The sequence below is a fragment of the Anser anser genome (genome assembly GCF_964211835.1).
Source record: "Anser anser genome assembly, chromosome: 9".
Lineage (NCBI taxonomy): Eukaryota > Metazoa > Chordata > Aves > Anseriformes > Anatidae > Anser > Anser anser.
The window spans coordinates 8,456,888-8,477,143 of NC_139729.1; the positions used below are offsets into that span (position 1 = coordinate 8,456,888).

General features: G+C 38.8%; 1 protein-coding gene across 3 annotated transcripts in view; it reads right to left on the minus strand.

Moving 5' to 3' along the window:
* The window catches only part of LOC310903944 (uncharacterized protein), a 144,256-nt gene that overhangs the window by 113,050 nt on the left and 10,950 nt on the right, over nt 1-20,256 (minus strand). The window contains exons 1-2 of one of the 3 annotated variants that reach the window (XM_083848047.1): nt 621-1,963; nt 459-538 (exon numbers count right to left, since the gene is read on the minus strand). In XM_083848047.1, coding sequence (XP_083704173.1) covers nt 459-485 — 27 coding nt within the window. In that variant the 5' untranslated portion in view covers nt 486-538; nt 621-1,963. Of the gene's footprint in view, nt 1-458; nt 1,964-20,256 lie in introns of those variants that run through there. The other 2 variants (XR_014587941.1, XM_083848046.1) reach the window with 2 other exon arrangements.

The following is a 20,256-nucleotide window of genomic DNA, read 5'->3' on the forward strand; positions in this document are numbered from 1 at the left end:
GAGGGCTTCACTGCTGAGTCAGTTCAGTTAAAAAAAAAAAAGAGGAATACTCCTTAATACTGTTTTTTTTTGTTGTTGTTGTTTTGTTTTGTTTGTTTTAAAAAAGTTGAGATTTCTCTTGCTTCTGACATAATACAAACTCTTTGGGTCACACCAAACTTTACCTAAGATCAGCAGGTCATGCTAAGAGGGCTTCCACAATCCTACAGGCAGAAGCTCCAGCCACAAAAGAACACCCTTTTCCCCTCCTCTCGGTATATATAGAAGGGGAAGAAGGCAAAGAGGTACCTAGTATTGAGAACCTACTTTACCAGCTGGCAACTTCACTGTAGAGAAATCTGCTTTACCAGCAGGTGACTGCATTACAAAAAAAACACAGACACATCACAATATTTTCTGTGCCTTTAGTCCAGAGGTATTACAGAAGCTCTAACATCAGTCTTGAATTTCCCACTCACCATGACAGCTTTCTGCTCACATGACATCCTGGGGCCACCATGAAGGAGATGATTCAAAAGGTGGAAAGGTGAGTCATGCTCTTGAAATGTAAAACATGTGGTAGAGATAATAAAGCACAAAATAACTGCAATTAGTGATCATATTAAGAACCTTGTTTCTACCTTTGCTGTTTCTTTAGCCAAAACCACCTCCCATGGGGAGAACTGAAAACAAATATCTCTGCAGTTAGGACTGGGCACTTAACACTAAAGTCCACAGCAAATGATGAAGAGTCTTACAGCCCTCCTTCCATCACATTTGTAGAAAACCGAATGATCTATTTAATGATAAATTACACACAAATGTGGGCAGACCCCTGGAGCCAGAAACCCACTGGTAGGTTTTGCAGAGATTCCAGAGAGACCTCACAGGCCCCTTAAGAACTAACTTTTGTTCCAGCTGCTTCCTTAAGGCCAGGTCCTCAGCAGGCATAAATCATTCTAAGTTCCAGTGAATTCCTTGTAAAACCACCCTGATTTTCTTCAACAGAAAAACTGGCCCTTTTTGCCTCTCCTTGCAGTTCCAAGTGTTTGTTTCCTTTTTATCCAGCAGTTGTGCCACTGAATGCTAAAGAGATGAGAGGTGATTCTTTATCAGCCATATCCAGAGGAATTAGTGTAAGCATCAAACCCTTACCCTCCTTGCTTTTTCAGGTAGTATGCAGCCTCTACTACCCACAGACACTGGGATGCTGCATAGAATATTTCAGCTGTAGCCCAGCTGTAATTATTTCCTCAAGTATTCAAGACATTTTGAAGAATCACAACCTCCCCTTAGTGTTCTGATGGAAATGAAGTTGTTATTTTTCTATGTAATTATTTCATCATATTTATTACTTAAACAATCTCTGAGAACAAAAGCTACACAGCAAAAGCAAGGCTTCATTTCACCAGGTGCTCTCCTGACAGTTTGAGGGAAGCTATTTAGGAGAGGGGGAAAAAAAAAAGGAAAAAAAAAAAACCCTTTCTTTTAACATCACTGCTCTGACAACCACAAAGGCTGCCTGACAATCTTGATAGCTCTATTTATGATGTTACATTATCCCGCAACTGTGAGGAATGCTATTTCTACTACCCAGGCTTAGGTCTAAACAGAGCTGTGAAGCAAACTCCCCTTCTCTCTTTCCAACCGTGTGACCTCCTAGAGAGTGAACAAAAAGGGTATCAGAAATTACTGAAGGGTAGAAAAGATGGAAATAGTCAGTGTCCTACTTCTTTCCCCACCTGGAGGCCGGTGTGTCTAAGGGAGTCCTAAGCTGTGAAGTTTCCCTGGTGGGGAAACAGGAAACCAATCACCAAAATGTGAGCAAATGCAAAGTATAAGATGACGAAGAAAGCCATTTCAGCAGTTGTATTCTTTCTTTTTTATGAGCTCTTGGGCATCACACCTGTGGATTGTGGTTTTCTGGAACTTTAAGACTGAAAAAATAAGGCAATTAATACCTTAACCAGATAAAACAAGAGAATCTGACCCCACCAACCCCAGCTTGCCAGCTGTTTGCATTATCAGATTTGCTCTCAGTTGCCAGCTACATTTTTTCCCCCCCCATCAAATCACAAAATCATGCACAGACATTTAGAAGGAGCTTCAGTGCCCATCGTCATACAACATGTCCCTCAACAACTCAAAAACAATAGCTACTGTTGGATGGAGCTCCAGAGTCTTCTCTAGGAACAATACAGTAATATTTGATTCTTATGGAGGACTATTCACATATAAAATATTTACAAGGGAGGTCAAAACCATTGTCACCACTTTACAAGTGGAGAAAATGAGGTAAAGGGACTCTCTCATAGCAGAGGGAGAGTTGGAGCCAGATATTTTGTGTTCCTGCTAAATCATGTTGCCAAATACATCCCAGGAGAGAGAACATTTTATTAGTCTCCAGGGCAAGCTACACGGAAGTTCTGTTAGGAAAAAAGCTGGATAAATAGAACAAGCGAAATGGATTAAGATTTTAAAACAACTAACTTTAAAGCCTTTAAAGCTGTTTTGTCATTGTTGTTATTTGTTATGTCCTTAAACTGTTATGAGTCAGTTTGCTAGCTTTTTTTGAGTCTGACTTCTTACCAATATAGGACTTGTGTGATTGTGCTGTCTGTCTATCACAAAATCTTTGAATTGGCTAGCTAATTTAAAGCAAATACAGAAAAGGCATGCAAAAGTTGTTTCAAAGGCAATTACATTCCCATAGATCTTGAGACTGGTCCCAGATAGGGCAGAATTGGAACCGGATTAGTCCCACCATTCAAACAAAGACACTGCCAGATATGGCAGCAGATGGAACTTAGAGAAGAAAGACAAAAACATTAAAATTTTAGTTCTGAACTGATTTTCAAAGCATACTAAAATCCACGTAGCAGTAAAAATAGTGGCTGTTAGCTGGGTTTCTGGTTTGTTATTTCATTATCATAAAACAACTAATTCATCAAATGAAAATAGATAATTGATCAGATTAGAAATCTCCAAACAAATATAATTTAAATTCTTTTACCTTTTTTTTTTTTGTAGTTACAAGACAACCTCCTACTAACTTTTCACAGGTTTTATTCAGTTACCTTCAGAACTGCTATCAAAAAAAAAAACTACTTTCAAACGCCAATGTAATTTAACACACGGTCTTACATAATGGTGCATTTTGTAACAAATACTTCATATAGTTTCTCCTATATGATTCTATAGCTCCTGTGAATTATTGGACAGCAAAATTGTTCCCATCACAGCACTGGAGATATTTTTAGTACTTCTGACCGTTGTCTAATAACTCTGTTAAAATTGCCCACTGCCCTTGAAGCTACATTTCTAAATAAATGGAATAACTAGCTGAAACATGCCAAATATTAACATTAATATATCTGATTCTGAGGTGTATATGTATCCAGAAACAACATCAAAAACAAGACGACAAAAAAGGATGACAGTACACTATATAATTATTCATGAATTAAAGCAAGGGTATATTAAGTATTATTTTATATTAGAAATGATACAGTATGCTCTCCTATCAAAGATGAAGTTACCAAAACAGTTTTCAGATCCATGTACACAAGAGAAATAGAAGCAACTGTTGATTCAGAAATAATAACTATTCATCCAAGGTCAATATTCTGAACTCTGACTTCCCCTTAACCATTTGACTATAACTAAATATAAAATACATGTAGATGAGAAACTCTCTTTTCCTTCCAATGAGACACACATTTCTTGGGCCATTAAGCCTCTGTGTTAAGGAAATCTTGGTATTTGAAGTTCAAGTGGGAATTGCAAAGTTTTCACTTCAGAGATGTTCTATTTTTTCTTTTCTGCTTCAACCCCTCCACAAATTTTACATTATTTACTTAGCAGGAGAGCAGGCATGCTGAAGTCCAACCACCCCACACACAGTGCACCCAGTGCAACACCAGATTCCCAGGAAGATTACAAATCCCTTGCTACCTCCATGGCAGTCTTTGATGGACTGCCATTCCCTCATCAAATTGCTTCAAATGACTAAAAAAAAAAGATTGTTTAGCTCACAAAACGATTGCTCTGGGGGTCTATGAAGTCTATAGCATTTTCTACATGCATTTGATAGCCAAACAAAAACTAGCTGTGGCTATCCATAAATATTGAGGATTTTCCTGCTATGACAATCTTCTTGGCCACCTTTGTGCAGTCACACATGAGATATTACTCATGTTTGCTGCTCAGCACACACGGGTAGTTCGGAATCCAATTCGCTTTGTGAGCTGGGGGGGAGATGTCATAAATAGTTTGTCTTTACTCCAGAATGCCATTCACGTATTCCTAACGTGATAAAAAAAATCTGAGTTTTCCCATATTTAGTTTAATAAAAAGTTCTTCATTCAGTGTTTACAACACAGAAAACAGATCTGCACCCTTTACAAGGCTACCTCTCCTAAATTAACAGGTCTGCAAGATATTAAGGACATATACTGAATGCAATTATTTGCTAATGCAAACTGAGTATACCCATGAATTACTAGGATGGAAAAGCCTATTTTAGACAGTGGGAGACTGCAGCTATGTTCCTGAGCCTATAATCCTGTGTGTAGCTTGGTCTTGTAGGGATTCACACAAAACAGCTTTAACTACAAGAACAGGTACAAGACAGTTTTTTAGGAAAATGTCTCCAACATTATTTAGTTTTATTATTATTTTAAAATCACATTGTCTTTTCAGAACGTAGAATTTTTGTCTTTGAAGCACTTGCTTTCCTACCTACGGTCTAAATCTCAGTCTACACATGGCCCAGAATAATTGAGTATATTATGAAAAACAGCAATTTATATGCAAATCTCCTGCTTTTCCCCTGTATATTATGTGATAGTATTGGTGTATGAAGACAAAGGAGATTTTCATAAACAAAACAATATTCTATAGCTATATGCAGATAAAATCTACTTGGAAATTAGGATTTTTTTCCTTTCTTCCTATATTATTTACTTGTAAAAATAGATAACTCTGAATTATAAATATCACACGACTAGAATAGAAGCATTCAAAAATAGGGTGAAACTCATCATTAAAGACAATTTTTTGAAGTATTTAGTAAAGAATGGTAACACCTGACTTATCTTTCATGTTTGTGGGAATCAAGAACTCAAATCTCTTATGCAGCTTCACAAATTCTACCGTACACATAGATGCTCCTGGGACACAAAAGCTGCTGAATGTAGGTTATTGGCCCAAGAATTTCACAGTACATAAAAGCAGTTTGACAGGTATAGCTTCATAGCTGTGTACAACTGGTCTCTTCTATCTCAGCTGTACTATTTTAAGACTTTATGAGAGAAAATCCATCTTTTCTACCTACCTGTCTTATCTGGGATCAGACTGGACTGCAGCAGATCACAGCTTTGTCACAATAAGTACAGAATAAAACTTATTCAGGATTTCTGTGGAAATCTCATGAAGTGGTTAATTTTTCAATTTCAAAAAGACACTCCCAGTCTAATACCATGATTTGAGTCAGAGGTATGCGCACTGGTACGTTTTGCAGCCCTAACACAATTAGTTGTTTGCTGTTTAGACAGTTGTGCTCCTCTCAGCAGTTCTGATATCAAGGTGAATAGTGGTTTACAGTTGCAGTGCTTTGTACACAGACCGAAGGGAAAAAACATATTTTGCAGAAAGCATGTTTTGCTAGTACTTGGTCCTAGAGTCACAAATGTCACAGACACTTTCTTTGTCTGGAGTCTAGGCTTCTAGAGGAAGCACCAGAAAGCTAGTTGTTTAGTGACATGTAAAGCTATGCTAGAGAAACAGCTAGAAAATACACTACAGGAAATGATCCTCTATTGACAAGGGAATGAAGTGTATTACATAATAGGGTAGATTCTGCTTGCACTTACTTTGGATTAACACCAGTGTTGCTGAGATGAAAATATGGCCCCAAGGGCCATTTCCATCTCTCTTTCTCATGAACTATTTTCTTGCGACAGCGCTTTAAGGTTATGAATACAGTGAGTTATCTGGAGAAGAAGAAAAAAAAAAAGCTGCTAGAGACAAAGAAGAAAGTTTTTATTCAAACATAAGGGTCTTCACTGAAAACAGACAAGGAGAAATTACTGTCAAGTTATTTGCTTTATAATGTGCTCCATTGTCTCTTGGAAATAAAGACTCCACTTTTCCACACTCTGGCATCTGCAATTTAGCCATTACTGTATTGTACTTCTTGGAATGGCAGTTTAAGAATCTAAATTTGTTAATTCTATTATTATTTTTTTTAATCAAGAGGAAATAAAATTTCTGTCTCTCTTTCACTTTCTTATTCTTCCTATCCCAAATTGTTTAATTTCACTGTAACTCCAGGTTTTGTTTCACTCCCTGGAAATTACTGTATTCCGTTACTACCTATCTGAGCAGGGTGATCTTGTCCTGCCATCTAGTGAGGCGGTGGCAAAACAACATGCTTCTGCTCAAACAGCTGGAGACACCAGAAAAGCTAGTCACCACCGTGATTTCTTTAAAATCTTTAGTGCTTATACATTTGTTCTTTCATAAAACCTACAAATAAAAGGTTCCATCATGTTGCAGATTAATGTATATTTTCCCTAAACAGCTAAACCTATTATTGTAATGTACTATTTGATTTACAAGCAGTTTAACAGGTTTCATCATGTGACAGGTAGTAATTTAAGTGTTACCCACCAACGTATTATAGCAAATGGTTTGATGCAGGCACAAGTGCCTCCTCTCAATAGGTACATTCCTGTGATGGGCGCTTGTGGATAAAGGTTCTGTTGTGCCAAGGCAATTAAACCACCAATATAACATTTTGATATTTACCACACTCTGCTGATGTCAACGAGAAAAGCTGCTCCTGTTCACAAGAATATACCACAAAAGCAGAAGTATCTGCTGGAACCAACTGAGTTTCCCTTTGGTTAGTAATGCAGACTTTGGTCTCATCTGGAATAGGAGGCTTTTTTTTTTTCTTGTTAGATTTTTATTGTGTTGGATGGCTGTACTATAAATACAACCTACTAATAAATGTTTCTTAACACATTTAAAGTCTGGTCCAAAGCCCACTGCAGTCAATGAAAAGACTTGCAATGGCTTTAAGCTGGCTTTAGTCCAGGGCTTTATCCTCTAAAAAAATAGTTAATTGAAAATTAAGATGCAAGCAAAAGAGAATCAGGTGGGAGAAAGCAGGGAGCAGATATTACCCAAAGAAGCGCTGCTTAGGCATGTGTTAGGATTAGATTAGAATTAAAACCCTAGGAGTAAGAACATCACTCACAGACAGCATGGTCAGCATGCAGCTTAAAGCAAATACTAACGCAGTGAAATTGGCAGAGTTTCTGTTACCATTGCAGAAACCTTTCTTAAACAAACAAACCTCAGAAATAACACAAAGGATCTTAGAAACTACCATAGAAAAAAAAAAAAAAAAGAGAGAGAAAACCATACCAAAAAAAATCACATTTTCGACCTCCTAGAATTGAATCAACTTGCACAGAAGACGCACAGGCTTGGCCAACATTAACAATTTCATTTGGCTGTTTGTGTGGGAATTTCAGAAACATACCACACAGTGTTGAAAACACACACACAAATGCAAAGGGATCACTTCAGTCTTACTTTATTACCATTTGTTTGGATGATAGGGGAAATAAACGGTCCTCTTCAACCAAAATATTTGAACATTTTGTAGCTGTATTGCCATGTTAGTGTAATGTCTTTGGTGTCTGCAGTGAGCTTGTACTCACTGATAAAATTAATTCACTTGAAGGTGTTTTCTGCCATGAAAGGTTTTTAAAACAATATTAGATTTTCATTTGCTATGAATGGCATAAAAAGGTTTTTATATACACATATATGTATATATAAAAACTTCCCCAAGCCTAATAGACAGGATGAACACTGGTAAAATTATGGAAGTGTTTGAAAACATGCTTCTAAGCTACTTCCAGAAACATAATATCCTTAAGCTGAGTCTGATTGCCACAGCTCAGTACCCTGCAAAAACATAAACCAACCCAAGAAGCAATCATCCATTTACCCTGGAGAAAAGTGCCCTGCAGTTGTGCCTCCCTTGCAGGCAACTCAGAAAAACAAGTTTAATTTCAAATCACCTTCCATATAATTGTGCTCTTTGTAACAATACAACATACAAACATGAGAAAAAATTGCTGCCTTTGTGGAACCGCTAGCTGCATTCAGTAAGGTATGGGTCTCTTTTCCATTTTCAGATTATGTATTTCTGCTTCTACCTGACACATTCCTTCATAATGACATCCAAAGCAGATCTCTCTGCACATTTTCCTTCATCGAACAGTTTGGTTTCATTCAAAGCACAAATGATTCTCAGCCTGATTTCCTCAAGAAATAAGGTTTCTGTGATCCTATTCTAGATCTACCTGTTTACCTGGCTCTCCAATAGTAAGTGCTGAACTTACTGGCCAGTTTACACTTTGACAAAAAAAGAATCTAAATAATATTAATTTCATAAAATTATATCAAAAACATCTGGAATTAGGAGAGAGAGGATTAGTGTTCTTGGGAGAAAAAAATGCAAAAGAGCCGTTTATTTCTTCACATTTATGGAACTCACAGGAAACCTTATTTTTACTGAATTCACTGAGCAGAATCCCCCATACTTCAGTTGGACCGGGGAAAAACTATCAAATAAGCAAAGAAGAAAGGCATCTTGACAGGAAAAACAAATCTGCAAGCACCTTTCATCTAGCTGAAAAAGATTTGGGATATATGCAAAGTTCTAATCAAATTTTCTACACAAAAAATCAATAAATGTGGAAAAGTCTATCCTCTGCTAGAATTCTCTTATCAGGTAGAAAAAGGATATATTTATCTTACTGCTCTCTCTTCACTTTCAGCAGATGTGGCGGTGCCAAAAACCTTGCCCTGTCCCTTTAAGTATATAAATTGTCTGATAGTACTATATCAGAAACTGGAATTTAAGCTTAAGTACTACGATTCATTCCCAAATTCTGGCCAGAATCTACCAAACTCTCAATCTAGAACTGGAAAAAGAAAAAATGAAAGCAGGAGAGAACAAAACATGGGAATACAGTGAGAGAGGAATAATATTTGTCTTATGTGTTCTCCAAAAATGAACGTCATGTAATGTCAGCTGAAATTTGCTATAAATATTATATTTCTGCCAATTCCTAAAAATCACGATATATTTTCACTCTTTCAGTATTCTAATCTAAAAGTCAAAATATATGGAGCCTATGCTTAAGGGCATTAGCGTACATTACATAATTTCTGTTGCATACTTTATATTTTTATTGCCCTTTATTTCCTTATATTATAATTATTTCGAGCAAGTTGGAAAATATTGAGTAATTTGGTTGGGACCGGAATACTATGATTACATAGGCTTACAAATTCAACTGCAACTTCTGAGATTTTTTCTTACCACTGTCATCATTGTGAGCAGCAGCAAAATACCCCCTGAAAGTCAACATTCACTTCTTCAAATCCAGCCTACTGACAAGTAGCACAGAGCACGAAAAACTCTTCTGAGTCAGGCGTTCTTAGCAGATGATGTCCTGTGAGAAGCATCCCAGGCTGATTTCAGGCCAGTGTGACACAAATTGAGGCACATACAGATATCAGAAATTAATATGTCTGACATGGCTGGGGATTAAAGGAAGTTCACTGCTAATCATAATATATTTATGATGGGGAAAACTTGTAGATATAAGGCACTGCTGACCAGCTGACTGGTGATATCATGCCTCTAGAGAAAACCCTCTTCGGTGATTTCAGAATCAATCCTTTACTGCCCAGGCAATTCCTGGACACTCTCCACTTCAGATCTGGGGCCTTGCCTCTGGCAGATTCAAAACAAATAAAAAAATAAAAATAAATAGACAAAACAACAACAAAAGCTCTGTATATTTCAATCCCATAACTGGCTGGAAAACTCTGCATCACCTGACACGTGGACAAGACCAGAGTCTGGGAAGTGTCCGAGCTGCTGACACAGCACATGAAGTCATTGCCACCTGAGGAGATCCTGGCAGTCTCCCACTGAGAGGCACAGACGACTCCAGCTTCATTCTGATCGCTTGCAGTGGGAATGTGTATCAGCACGATCCAGCCAAGGTGAGTGAAGTCACCTGCATATCAGACTGATGTAGGAGATCACACTCAACACCTGCTCCCGCCCTCAAGCAGTGCTATGAAACACTTCACAATATTGTGCTCTCGGTGTGTCTCCTGGCTGTGCTTCGTTCCAGGCAGCCAATTATGCAAAACTGTGTGAACTCTATCTAGGAATCCAAATAAGGAGCAACACGGGAGGATTTGATATAACAAAGGATTTACAGTATTTTAAATCCAGTGCAAAAGCACAATGGAACTGAGCCTGTAGTTCCACTAGGATTGCATTAGTCCAGTGTGATGCAGGTATTTCGATGTATTACCATAGCAGTGCAAAAGGAGAAGACAATGAGGTGGGAAAGGACTGAAATGAATAGCAAAATAATATTTTGCAGATCAAAATACTGATTCTTCAAATCAAGGACTTCCATGTAGTGGCAGATTTTGCCTTACAGCAACAAAACCCAACTGAACATTTCAGGAACCTTAAACATTGAGCACTCATCCCTTCTGCCTCACCCATGCGTTACAGCTTCTGGGCTCTCCCTCCTTCCAATGCTGGAAAGACAGCCTGTCACAAGCTATTCCAGCAGCATTGCTTGCAAAGGCCTCCAGAAAGGGATTCCTAACTAGAATCAGCTTCAGTGCTCCACATGGGCTTGATTGCTCTCTAATGTCTAATCTACAAAAACAATTTGAATCTTAGCAAGCAGACACCAAAAAATGATCCGCTGGTTGAGATGGAGCATGTCTGGGAGCGGGCAGAAGTAAACAGCATGAGTGCTCATACCAGACCTACTTACTAAAAGCATGGCATAACAGATGATTGTGGTGAAACCATATGTTTCTTAACAAACAAAACAACCAGCTCTGCTGGAGTGGCCTTACATATGGGGGAAAAAAAAAAATCATATAAAGCTTGCAGATGTCCACATTTTTTTTTCTATTTCTTTTTCTTTTTCTGTGTTTGAAAGAAAATCTTAGCAACAGAGCAAACACCCGTTGACTTTACAGCAAAACCAAGAAAAGCACAGCAGAACTCAAACTGTGGGAAGCAGACTTTGGTGTACACAGTAGTTGAACCACACAGCAGAGGCTTCTCCTAAAACAATCTACACAGTCTCAGATGGCCCAGAGAACAGCGAGATAGCTGGCTACCTGAACCACCTTCATATTCAAATGCATTTTGAAAAATGTTTGAGCTTGCAACTGCTGCTTCAGGGCAATGCCTTCTGAAGTGACAGACCCAAGTTAAAGGAGCTCAGGAAGCAATTCAATCAGCAATCTGCAAGAACAATGAACAGAGAGAGCCCTGCACTGAGGCCTCTCCATGCAGGGAAACTGACAAAAGTTTAGGCTAAACCAAACAGCGTATCAACAGGCAGCTTTTCCACTATACATTTTGGCTTTAGGGAAACAATCAAAACCAGAGCCTCAAAAGAAAACAGAACAGTGCAATTCTGCTTCAGTGTATATTTCAGAAGCCAACATAAATAATTTTAGTAGAGCTTTTGAAGAAAGAAGTAGTTTTAAAGTTATAAAATCATGACATTTCTCGTGTTTGCTGCACAGCAACACCTGTTTGAAGGGTATGTTATTTGCTAAAAAAGTTTTTTTTAAAAAGAAGAGAGGGACACCAGGCCCTTTTTGATCTCATCACTTGCAAGCCACTCTCCACGCTGTACATTCTCCACTGATCATATCTTTAGCTTTGTTTTGTTTTAAACCCTTATGTTACCACATTAACCAAAGCTTTGGACAGCTTCTTGGCCCAGGCTCTGAGATTTTGCGGGGTCAGGGCAAAGCAGTAGAGCTCTTTATGACTTCATGACAGACCACAAAAAGCACTGCAGAGCTACCCGCTGGTTCTGTTTACACATTCTTTTAAAAATGCCTAACAGCTCCAGCCTGCTCCGCTGGCTGCACTGCCAGAAGGTGTGGCTGGTATCATCACGCTGAGGCCAGGGAACCCAACCCAGTTCTCAAAAGGGCTCCTTCTCATACCAGCAAATAGGACTGTCGGGACTGCAACACCAACCATACAAAACAGGATGGCAAAATACATGTTTTCTGAATGCCCATTCCAATAACATTCCAAATAAAAAATAAGGTGAATGGCTGATTCCACAGGGCTTTTCCCCTGACTTCAAGAAGGCCAGGCTTTCATGGACAGCATTACTTTTGTTCATCAATTTAAAATGAGATACTATAGCAAATCAATACCATAGAAGATCTAATAGTAGCAGCTTTCAGAAAATGTAGTATAACAGTGTATCATACATCCTTCCTAGCCTGAAAACATTGCTAGGTTTGCTTACTGGAGTTACTGTACTCTTTAGGTTTGGGCAGGGCTTCTCACAGCATGTCACACAACTCAGCAGAAATGGCCCCTTCCTAAAGAAAAAAAAAATAAATAAAGCCACAGAAAACCCACACCAGGAAAATATTCCTGCAGAATGGAGGGGATGGTGTTGAGAATAGCAATAGGAATGAGAAATGTGTTGTGTCTGAGAACACTCATGTGGTGTGCTGGTATAGCAATGCTGCTATGAGGTACTGAAAGGGAACAGGTTTGCTCTGTACTCTTTTCCTTTAATGATGGGTTGCCATTTCTAGAAGGATGGTGGATTTCCATTGTCCTCCATCCTACACAGCAATCAAGGCTTCCTACCAGCCTAGTTGTAGCACTGGATTGTTTTGACCTAGCCACTTGTCCAACAAGGAGCAGTGGCAGGAGGGTGAATCACATCTGCAATATCTAAAAAGTAATAATTGGGCAAAACATGAGTAGAAATTAGCACCTGAAAGAGAGCTGCAGCAGGACAAATGTAGGTGAGAAGCACCTTCTGCTTAAAAAGCACCTGGAGGCTTGCATCTACCAGAAAGGACTCTGTCCTCGGCCAGCCTGTAACACAGCACTGCACCTGGAACTGGGAAATCACCAAGAAACAAGCTATGCCTGTGAGAACACCAAACAATCTTCCACTTACGATGAAAGATTTATTTGATAATTCCTAGATAGACACTGCAGCTCAGTTATCACTACACAGGTTTGCATTTGTAGCACCACCGCAGTTAAAGGCAGAGCTAACCAAAAGATGGAAAAAATCACTGCTGTGACAGGTTTTGATGCTTTAAACTTTTGTGAAATTAAATTGTAACAAAATACCTATTTTAACTTTGGAATTTAGCTTTTTATTTGGAAAAACTAGAGTATACAGTATGCATATCTTATTGCTAGGGCTGAAATCTGATAGAGAATAAAATTCAACTGTGCCTAGTCTGACAGTAATCTTTTATGGAAGATCAGGTAATAAAAGGCCTTAAGAACCTCCTAATACTGACTTGGGGGAAAAAAAAATCAATGCAACTGGGATGTCATTACTGGAATTAAAGTGCATCTAGAGATCCCAAACCTAATCAGAAAGCCATTCTGTTACTCAATATACTAACACCTATAAACATCAGGTGAAACAGCCCCTGCATAACTTAAACAGGGAGGGAAGAAGGAGAGGGAGAGGGGGGTGGAGAGGGAGGAGAAAAATTAAAGCCTAGAACAGAGAGAAGGAAATGTGATTTGCTTGAAGTCATCAAACTGAGCAAAACCAAAAATAAGTTGCCTGTCTATTCCCATTCCTTGTGCTCCAGGGATATATTTTAACAACAGTGTAATTCTATTTCATGGGTGGGAAGATGGCTGAAAATACATGGAATGAGCTTTTAATAACAAAAATCAAACAACAAAAAAACCACCACTTTTTTCCTCTTTTGGATCCTTCAAAGATGTATTTTTTAAAAGTAACATATTAAATCTTCTTAAATACTGTTCCACCACTTCTCCACCCTTTTAAACAACATATTAAACATTTCACAATTTTTCATGTCACTTGGACTGTTCAAATTCTACTAGCTTTTTGTGAGAGGCCATGGTAACTTAATGACTGAAGAATATGGAAGGTTTATTTTTTATTGCCTTTTTTTTATGCTCTGAGAATGAATTGGGTGGGGGGTGTCTTAAAAGAAAGAAAGAGAAAAACTAAAATGAGATAGACCACCTGAAGCATTTGTGGGGGATGTGCCCATCTGCACACTTGGCTTTTCTTCACCTGACACCCTTCCTGCAGTAAGCACGGCTGCCGACTGCCCTCAGCTTTTCCCTTGCGCAGTTTCATCCAAGTGGTTACCCAGTGGTGGGTACCCAGCCTTAGTCTCCCTTTGGCCTGTTCTTCCTATGCACACAGAGCTGAGTGCCCCAGTGATTATGGAGCAAGATTGCTCTTCTTTCCTTTTGACTTTTTTTGTGGCTGACAACATAGAATCCAAAGGCTAAGCCATTTCTGGGTGATAGAGGAAAATGACAAGGAACTCAACATTGCAAAGGAAGTATCACCAGAAAATTACAGCATGCTCAAGCAGCAGAGCAAATAGAAATCCTCTGTACAATGTAAAAAAATGCCTATAAGCCACATACAGCTCATGATAATTAATAAATAAATAAATAAACTTCAAACCAATATAAAATGTGAAACCAATATAAAATGTGAAAACACAGGGAGAGGTAGTCCCAGCCACTGTGTCTCCTAAAGTTATATTGTCATCTGCAGATCAGCTAATAACACTTATGAAAGGTAATCAGATTTTGGCTTTCATATTCTTTTCGTCTTAGATAGCAAAAGCAGTGTATCCATGGCTACAGTTAGGCCTTCCTACCACCTCCCATACTTCTATTTCATCTGCACATCAGTTTCCACATCTAGTTTTGGGCTAAAAACTTTCTTGCCAGTGTCCTGTCTGACATGCTTTTGTTGTTTGCTTAAAGTACAAGTCAGTGCTGTATCGTTTGAAGATACCTTTTCATAGATCAAGAGAAGAGACTGTCTTGCATTTGCGTTCCTTTGTTCCAGTGGTCTCACATTTAGTGTCTCTGAATCTTGCCCTTTGGGAGCTAATCCCCCAAGACTGAAGAGGGAAAGGAAAGAAATTCACTTACGGAAGAGTCTCAGTTCTTTTTTAGAGCTTATTTAAACAACAATAATTACATACATCATCCTTAAGTCTCACTCTTAGATCAAACTACATATTTCATCTCCTTTCTAGCCAGCAAGATATGGATATTAATACAAGAAGAACTACTTTACATGTGAGATCCTCCATGAGTAATTTCCAGTTTTTCAGCCCATGTGATAGCAGTACCACTTATTATATGCCAAGTCTTGCATATAGCAATATATGGGATGTACATAGAGTGAACTCAGACACCAGGAGAAGATTCACTAATCAATTACACCTGCTCTTGTATCTGGTCAACAGCTGAAAGACACCAAAATGCAGTCAAAAAAAAAAAAAGAAAATATAAAAATAAAAATAAATAATTAGAAAAGTCTTGAAAGGAAATAACAAAACATCATCATCCTTTCTTTCTTTCTTTTTGTTTTATTTCACTTGAAAGCAAGTCTGTAAAGAGTCCATCTCCCTAGTACAAAAGAATCAGAAGGTTTTTATTCTGTCTAGTGATTAGAAAGATTTGTGAGTATGGGACATAAAGCCAGCAAAGAAATCTAAGCCTTAATGTTCCTGGCTACTGCAATCCTTCTGATGATCTTGAGGAGAAGAAAATGTTCATTAATTCCTCCTGGAGAATGAAGGCATCAATATAAAATACATTTAAAAACAGGTTTATACCAAATATTTCAGGAAAGTTGTTCTTAGTGAGACACAATGCTGGCCTGTGGCCTGAGACACACAGGGCCTATGGCCTTGCCACAAACAACAATTTGTGACCTTGGAAAAAGGCAACACGAGAATACCAGTGGCCCATACTGTGAATTCCCTCCTTGGCTTGTCTTTTGAACAAACCTATTAAATGCTTTAATGGCAACAAATGTTAAGACTGTAGAGGAAGGTCTGTCCTCAGTTGTAGTCATTAGTATTATATAGTTGAAAATGAGGGCAGGATTTTGCAGGACATCTCTGCATTTGACTGATGCCAACTGTTTAAGTATACACCAACATATCCTGAGCAGGGGAAGGAGAAAGGAATTGATGAGATTTCCAGTAACCTCTGTAGATCTTCCATAAAGGAATGCAGTTGGACAGTCTTGTTGTAACAGAAAAGCTCCACAAAGAAACTGAAAATAATTTTTAACTCCAAAGTTAAATTACGCTAGAATAAAATTAAAAGTTTATTATTATTATTATGAACTCAAAGTGGCATGGATGAAATAAAAAAATATTTCATACACATCCTTCTCCATGCCCCCTCTGCCCCTGTTTTCTAGGTCATAGCAGGTGACTTAGTAACTGAATTGAAGCAAATCCTACGCAGCTCGCTGCTGTATATGCAGTTCCTGCCATCACCTCTGCTGCCTGACAGTCTGTTCCCCACTCCTGTCAGGAGATGCTGCCCAAGCAACAGGTTCCCAGCTTTGTGTTGTGACATCCTTTAATCTCACCATCCCTGGGCACTAGATTTTTAACACCTCTCTTCCTTTTGACAGATCACCACACAAGAGCACCTATTCCCTTCTTGCAAGCAGGTCCATTTCTCCTAGCTATTGCCCTACAGGACAGAAATCTTAATTGTGAGCAAAGGAGGTAAAGAACATTCAGACACAGCCCTCCTTTTCCCAATAGCACTGTAAGTGACAGATGCTGAAATAGCAGTAACTGTCCCATTTTTCACCAGAACATCTGCACAGTTCCACAGGGCACCAGCAGTCATGAAAAGCACAGTGGGAGATGTTTCCACAAGGCTCCTTTGGCAGAATTTATAGCTAGGAGGCCCCACTGGAGAACACAACTTGTCCCATACATTTCTTGTTCATACGCATTTGCCCATCTACAAAGACGGAGGCGAGACCTCCTTTAGTTTTACCTGCTTTGACTCTGATTTCTGGGGAATTTTTTTGTTACAGGAGAGAAGAGTACAAGGCCTGTTCTCTGCCCACCTTTCCCTGTCTTCCTGTGCTTTCCCCAGTATATCCCCTGCTGTCTTTATCTTTTTCACTGTGTTCAAAACCCCGAATCCCTGCAGGGTCACCTGCAGATTCTATGGGAAAAAAGGATCCTCCCACAAACACAACCAGCTCCCCTTGCCCACAAAGAAGAAGGTGGCTGGTCATATTTAACACACATCTCAGGGGGTACATCGTGCCCTCTAACACTTCTATTTATAAAGTCCTTCCATAGGGCCCAGAGGATTACATAAAACAAGAGGAATCACTGTTAAAAATAACCTCTATTATTATTAAAAAATAAAGCTTTCTGATTAAAATTATCAGCACAACAGGATATGCAAAGCTACCTAGAGAGAAGATGAGTTATTGCCATCATAAGTGGAAGCCCTCAGTACAATAGGATTCATTGTGTCTCACTCCTATTTAGGCTCCACGTACTCCATGCAGCCATTTCAAAGCAAACAAAAAAAGAACAGTCACAGGGGAAAATTATCAGCAGACTAAAAATGTTGAAACAATGGCACAAGAGTACCAGTTCTGTAGAGAAATAATTACATAAATAATTACACTGTTTATTATGACTATGATAATAAATAAACTTCAATTAGTCAGAAATTATTCTCTAGTTAAAGCTAGTTAAACTAGTTAGTTCGAAACTTCACAAATATAAAGCATTTTATGAAGGAAAAAATGCTTAAAAACAAATACCATCGAAACAAAAGTCACAGTGGTATTACTGAGGGCCAGAATCTTTCAGATTAAACAGCATCCTATTTTAACAAAAATTAGGCAAAATACCTTTTAATAAAAACAGATAATGCCCCACAATAGCAATTGTCAGGTACTTCCTTCAGTGAACAGGAGAAAAATCGCACAAAGTTCTGAGCACACTACTTCCTCTGCAATACTGCTCTCATCAATGGGAAAGAAAGGCATAAAAGCAGGCAGATGGGAGTAAAAAGCGAATAGAAAAGTGGAGCAAAAAATTAAAAGCTCATGTTTTCCACCTGGCTAATACCAGATGTAATAAATTGTCACTAGCCCCATATTCGAGGCAACCACTACTGGGATTTGCTTTGTTTTATGGAACGCGGCCATGAAGTACTCCAAGATTATGTGATCTCAGGACTTCCCAATGGCTATTTAACTTGAAGAGTGAGACACATTGAATGCTGTTGCAAATGAAGTTGTTCTGTCCTCTTCCCTGAGGCACTGGGCTTGTATTGATTTATTAATGCTGCACCTAAAACTGAACATTACCTCTCCATCACAGAGACCCACATCCCTAAAAGAGTCCCTGCCAGACGCCACTTCACTCCCCCCAGTCCCTCAAAACCAGAAAAGCCGTCTGGGAACTGGAAAGCACCAGAGAGACTTGTGTCACCTGCAGTCACCAACTGCAAGATTAGTCTCCAGAAATGGACAGTGTCAAGTCAGTAGGGAGCAGACCTAGAATAACTAGCCCATGCTCATCACGTAAATCTCCAGGTACCTCTAACACCTCTGCTACTTGATCAGGCTTTCAAGCTCTTTCTCCCCAACAGAAGAGTGAGAAAAGAAAAATTTTGCCCAGCTACCCCTTTGTGGAGGCAGGAGAGGTGAACGCGGCCCTGCTCCACTGGCATAAATTCATGTGCAGTCAAGCACTCAAGAGGAACTGGCTACAGAATCCTGCACTCTACCAAATGGGAACAACAGACAGAAAAACAAGGAACAACAACAACAAAAAAAGAGCTTTTAAACATATTACCTTTTCCTCCAAAGCATACAGTTTTGTATTAAAGCAGGTCTACTGGTCCACTTCAACCAGACTACCTGCAACAGGCAGGCTACAGTTGAAAAGCAGTATCAAGCCTGACACTTGACTAAAAACCAGTTTTGTTTAGGGACTAGTTTGGCAAGAAAAAAACTGGTAACTTAGTCTTCTAAACCCTGAAAGAAAGATTTCAGATGTAAAAGATTTTTTTTTTCCTGAGAGATCTAGTCAAAACAAATTGTTCTTATAGTAGAAAACATCTTCCAATTTCAGTTCCAAAATGATTCTTGGGTCCATAATTATTCTAAGATCCTTCCAGGGTGGACACTCGCAAAGTAGAAAGGATTTGATTTAATTACTGTTGATGTAACACCTCAGTTATTAAAGGATCCAGCAGTTGACCTGCACTATGTGGTTACTGCTGTTGCTTGACAGTTATGGATTAACTGCAGCACACAGAATTTTGCCCTCAGTCTCGTACATGGATTTTAGACCCCCACAAGGTCTAAAGCGGGGGCAGTTTCTATGACTGAAGCTCTGGAATAATCCATCAAATAGCACACATCCATCAGGTACATACTATTGCTCATCTCCAATAAAACAAATCTGCTTTGAAACAAGCATTTTCTTTTTTTGCATGTATCAGTCACACGGTTATACACACAAAAGGAAATACGAGGGTAATAGCAAGCCTTGGAAGATCAAACAGTAATGTATTTTACAGTAACCTCCAGAAGAGATAAGCTTTTGATGGAACAAAGAAACAGCCTGGGGCCTTTATAAAAGATACAAGCCAAGTCATGATTGTCCCCCTACTACAAGCCTGAAGTCAAGTTTATTAGCTGAAGGTTAGAACTTTAAAGTCCCTAAGAGAAGTATGTTATCATGACCCTCAAGGCAACCAGAAGTCAGATGCACAGAAGTTTTTGAAAATCTTATTGGCTGTTTAGCTTCAAGTGAATTTCAAGCTTCCTCTTTGACAGACAGTACAAGTAGGTCATGATAAAACGGCATTGTCCATTAGTGGAAAGCAGCTAGTCTGCAATCACTTCATTAGGATTAGGATCCTCAGCACTTTTTTTCCTTTTTTTTCTCTTAAATAATAGCTACCCAGACAACTATTAGTTGTTTCAGTCTTTATGTGAATGGGCATATAAACTAAACAGACCAGTTGACCCAAACCTTTCAGTAGCCCTTAATAAAACCATCTCGGTAACAGTAAGGAACAGCTTGCATTTCACTGGGATGTGGGGGGAAAACACACACAACTTTCCACACACTAGCAAATACTCTGTAAGAAATCAGATTTTCCTTCCTTCTGCAATTTTCCCAGCAGACAACCAAATCTATTTTAGAAATTACTCTGCTCTTGTGTATCAGCAGGCACACCTTTCAGATGGGTTCCATTCCTCCTGTTTTTAATGACTCATTAGCAAAATGCATTCCTACACATGAGCTCGTCCCTAT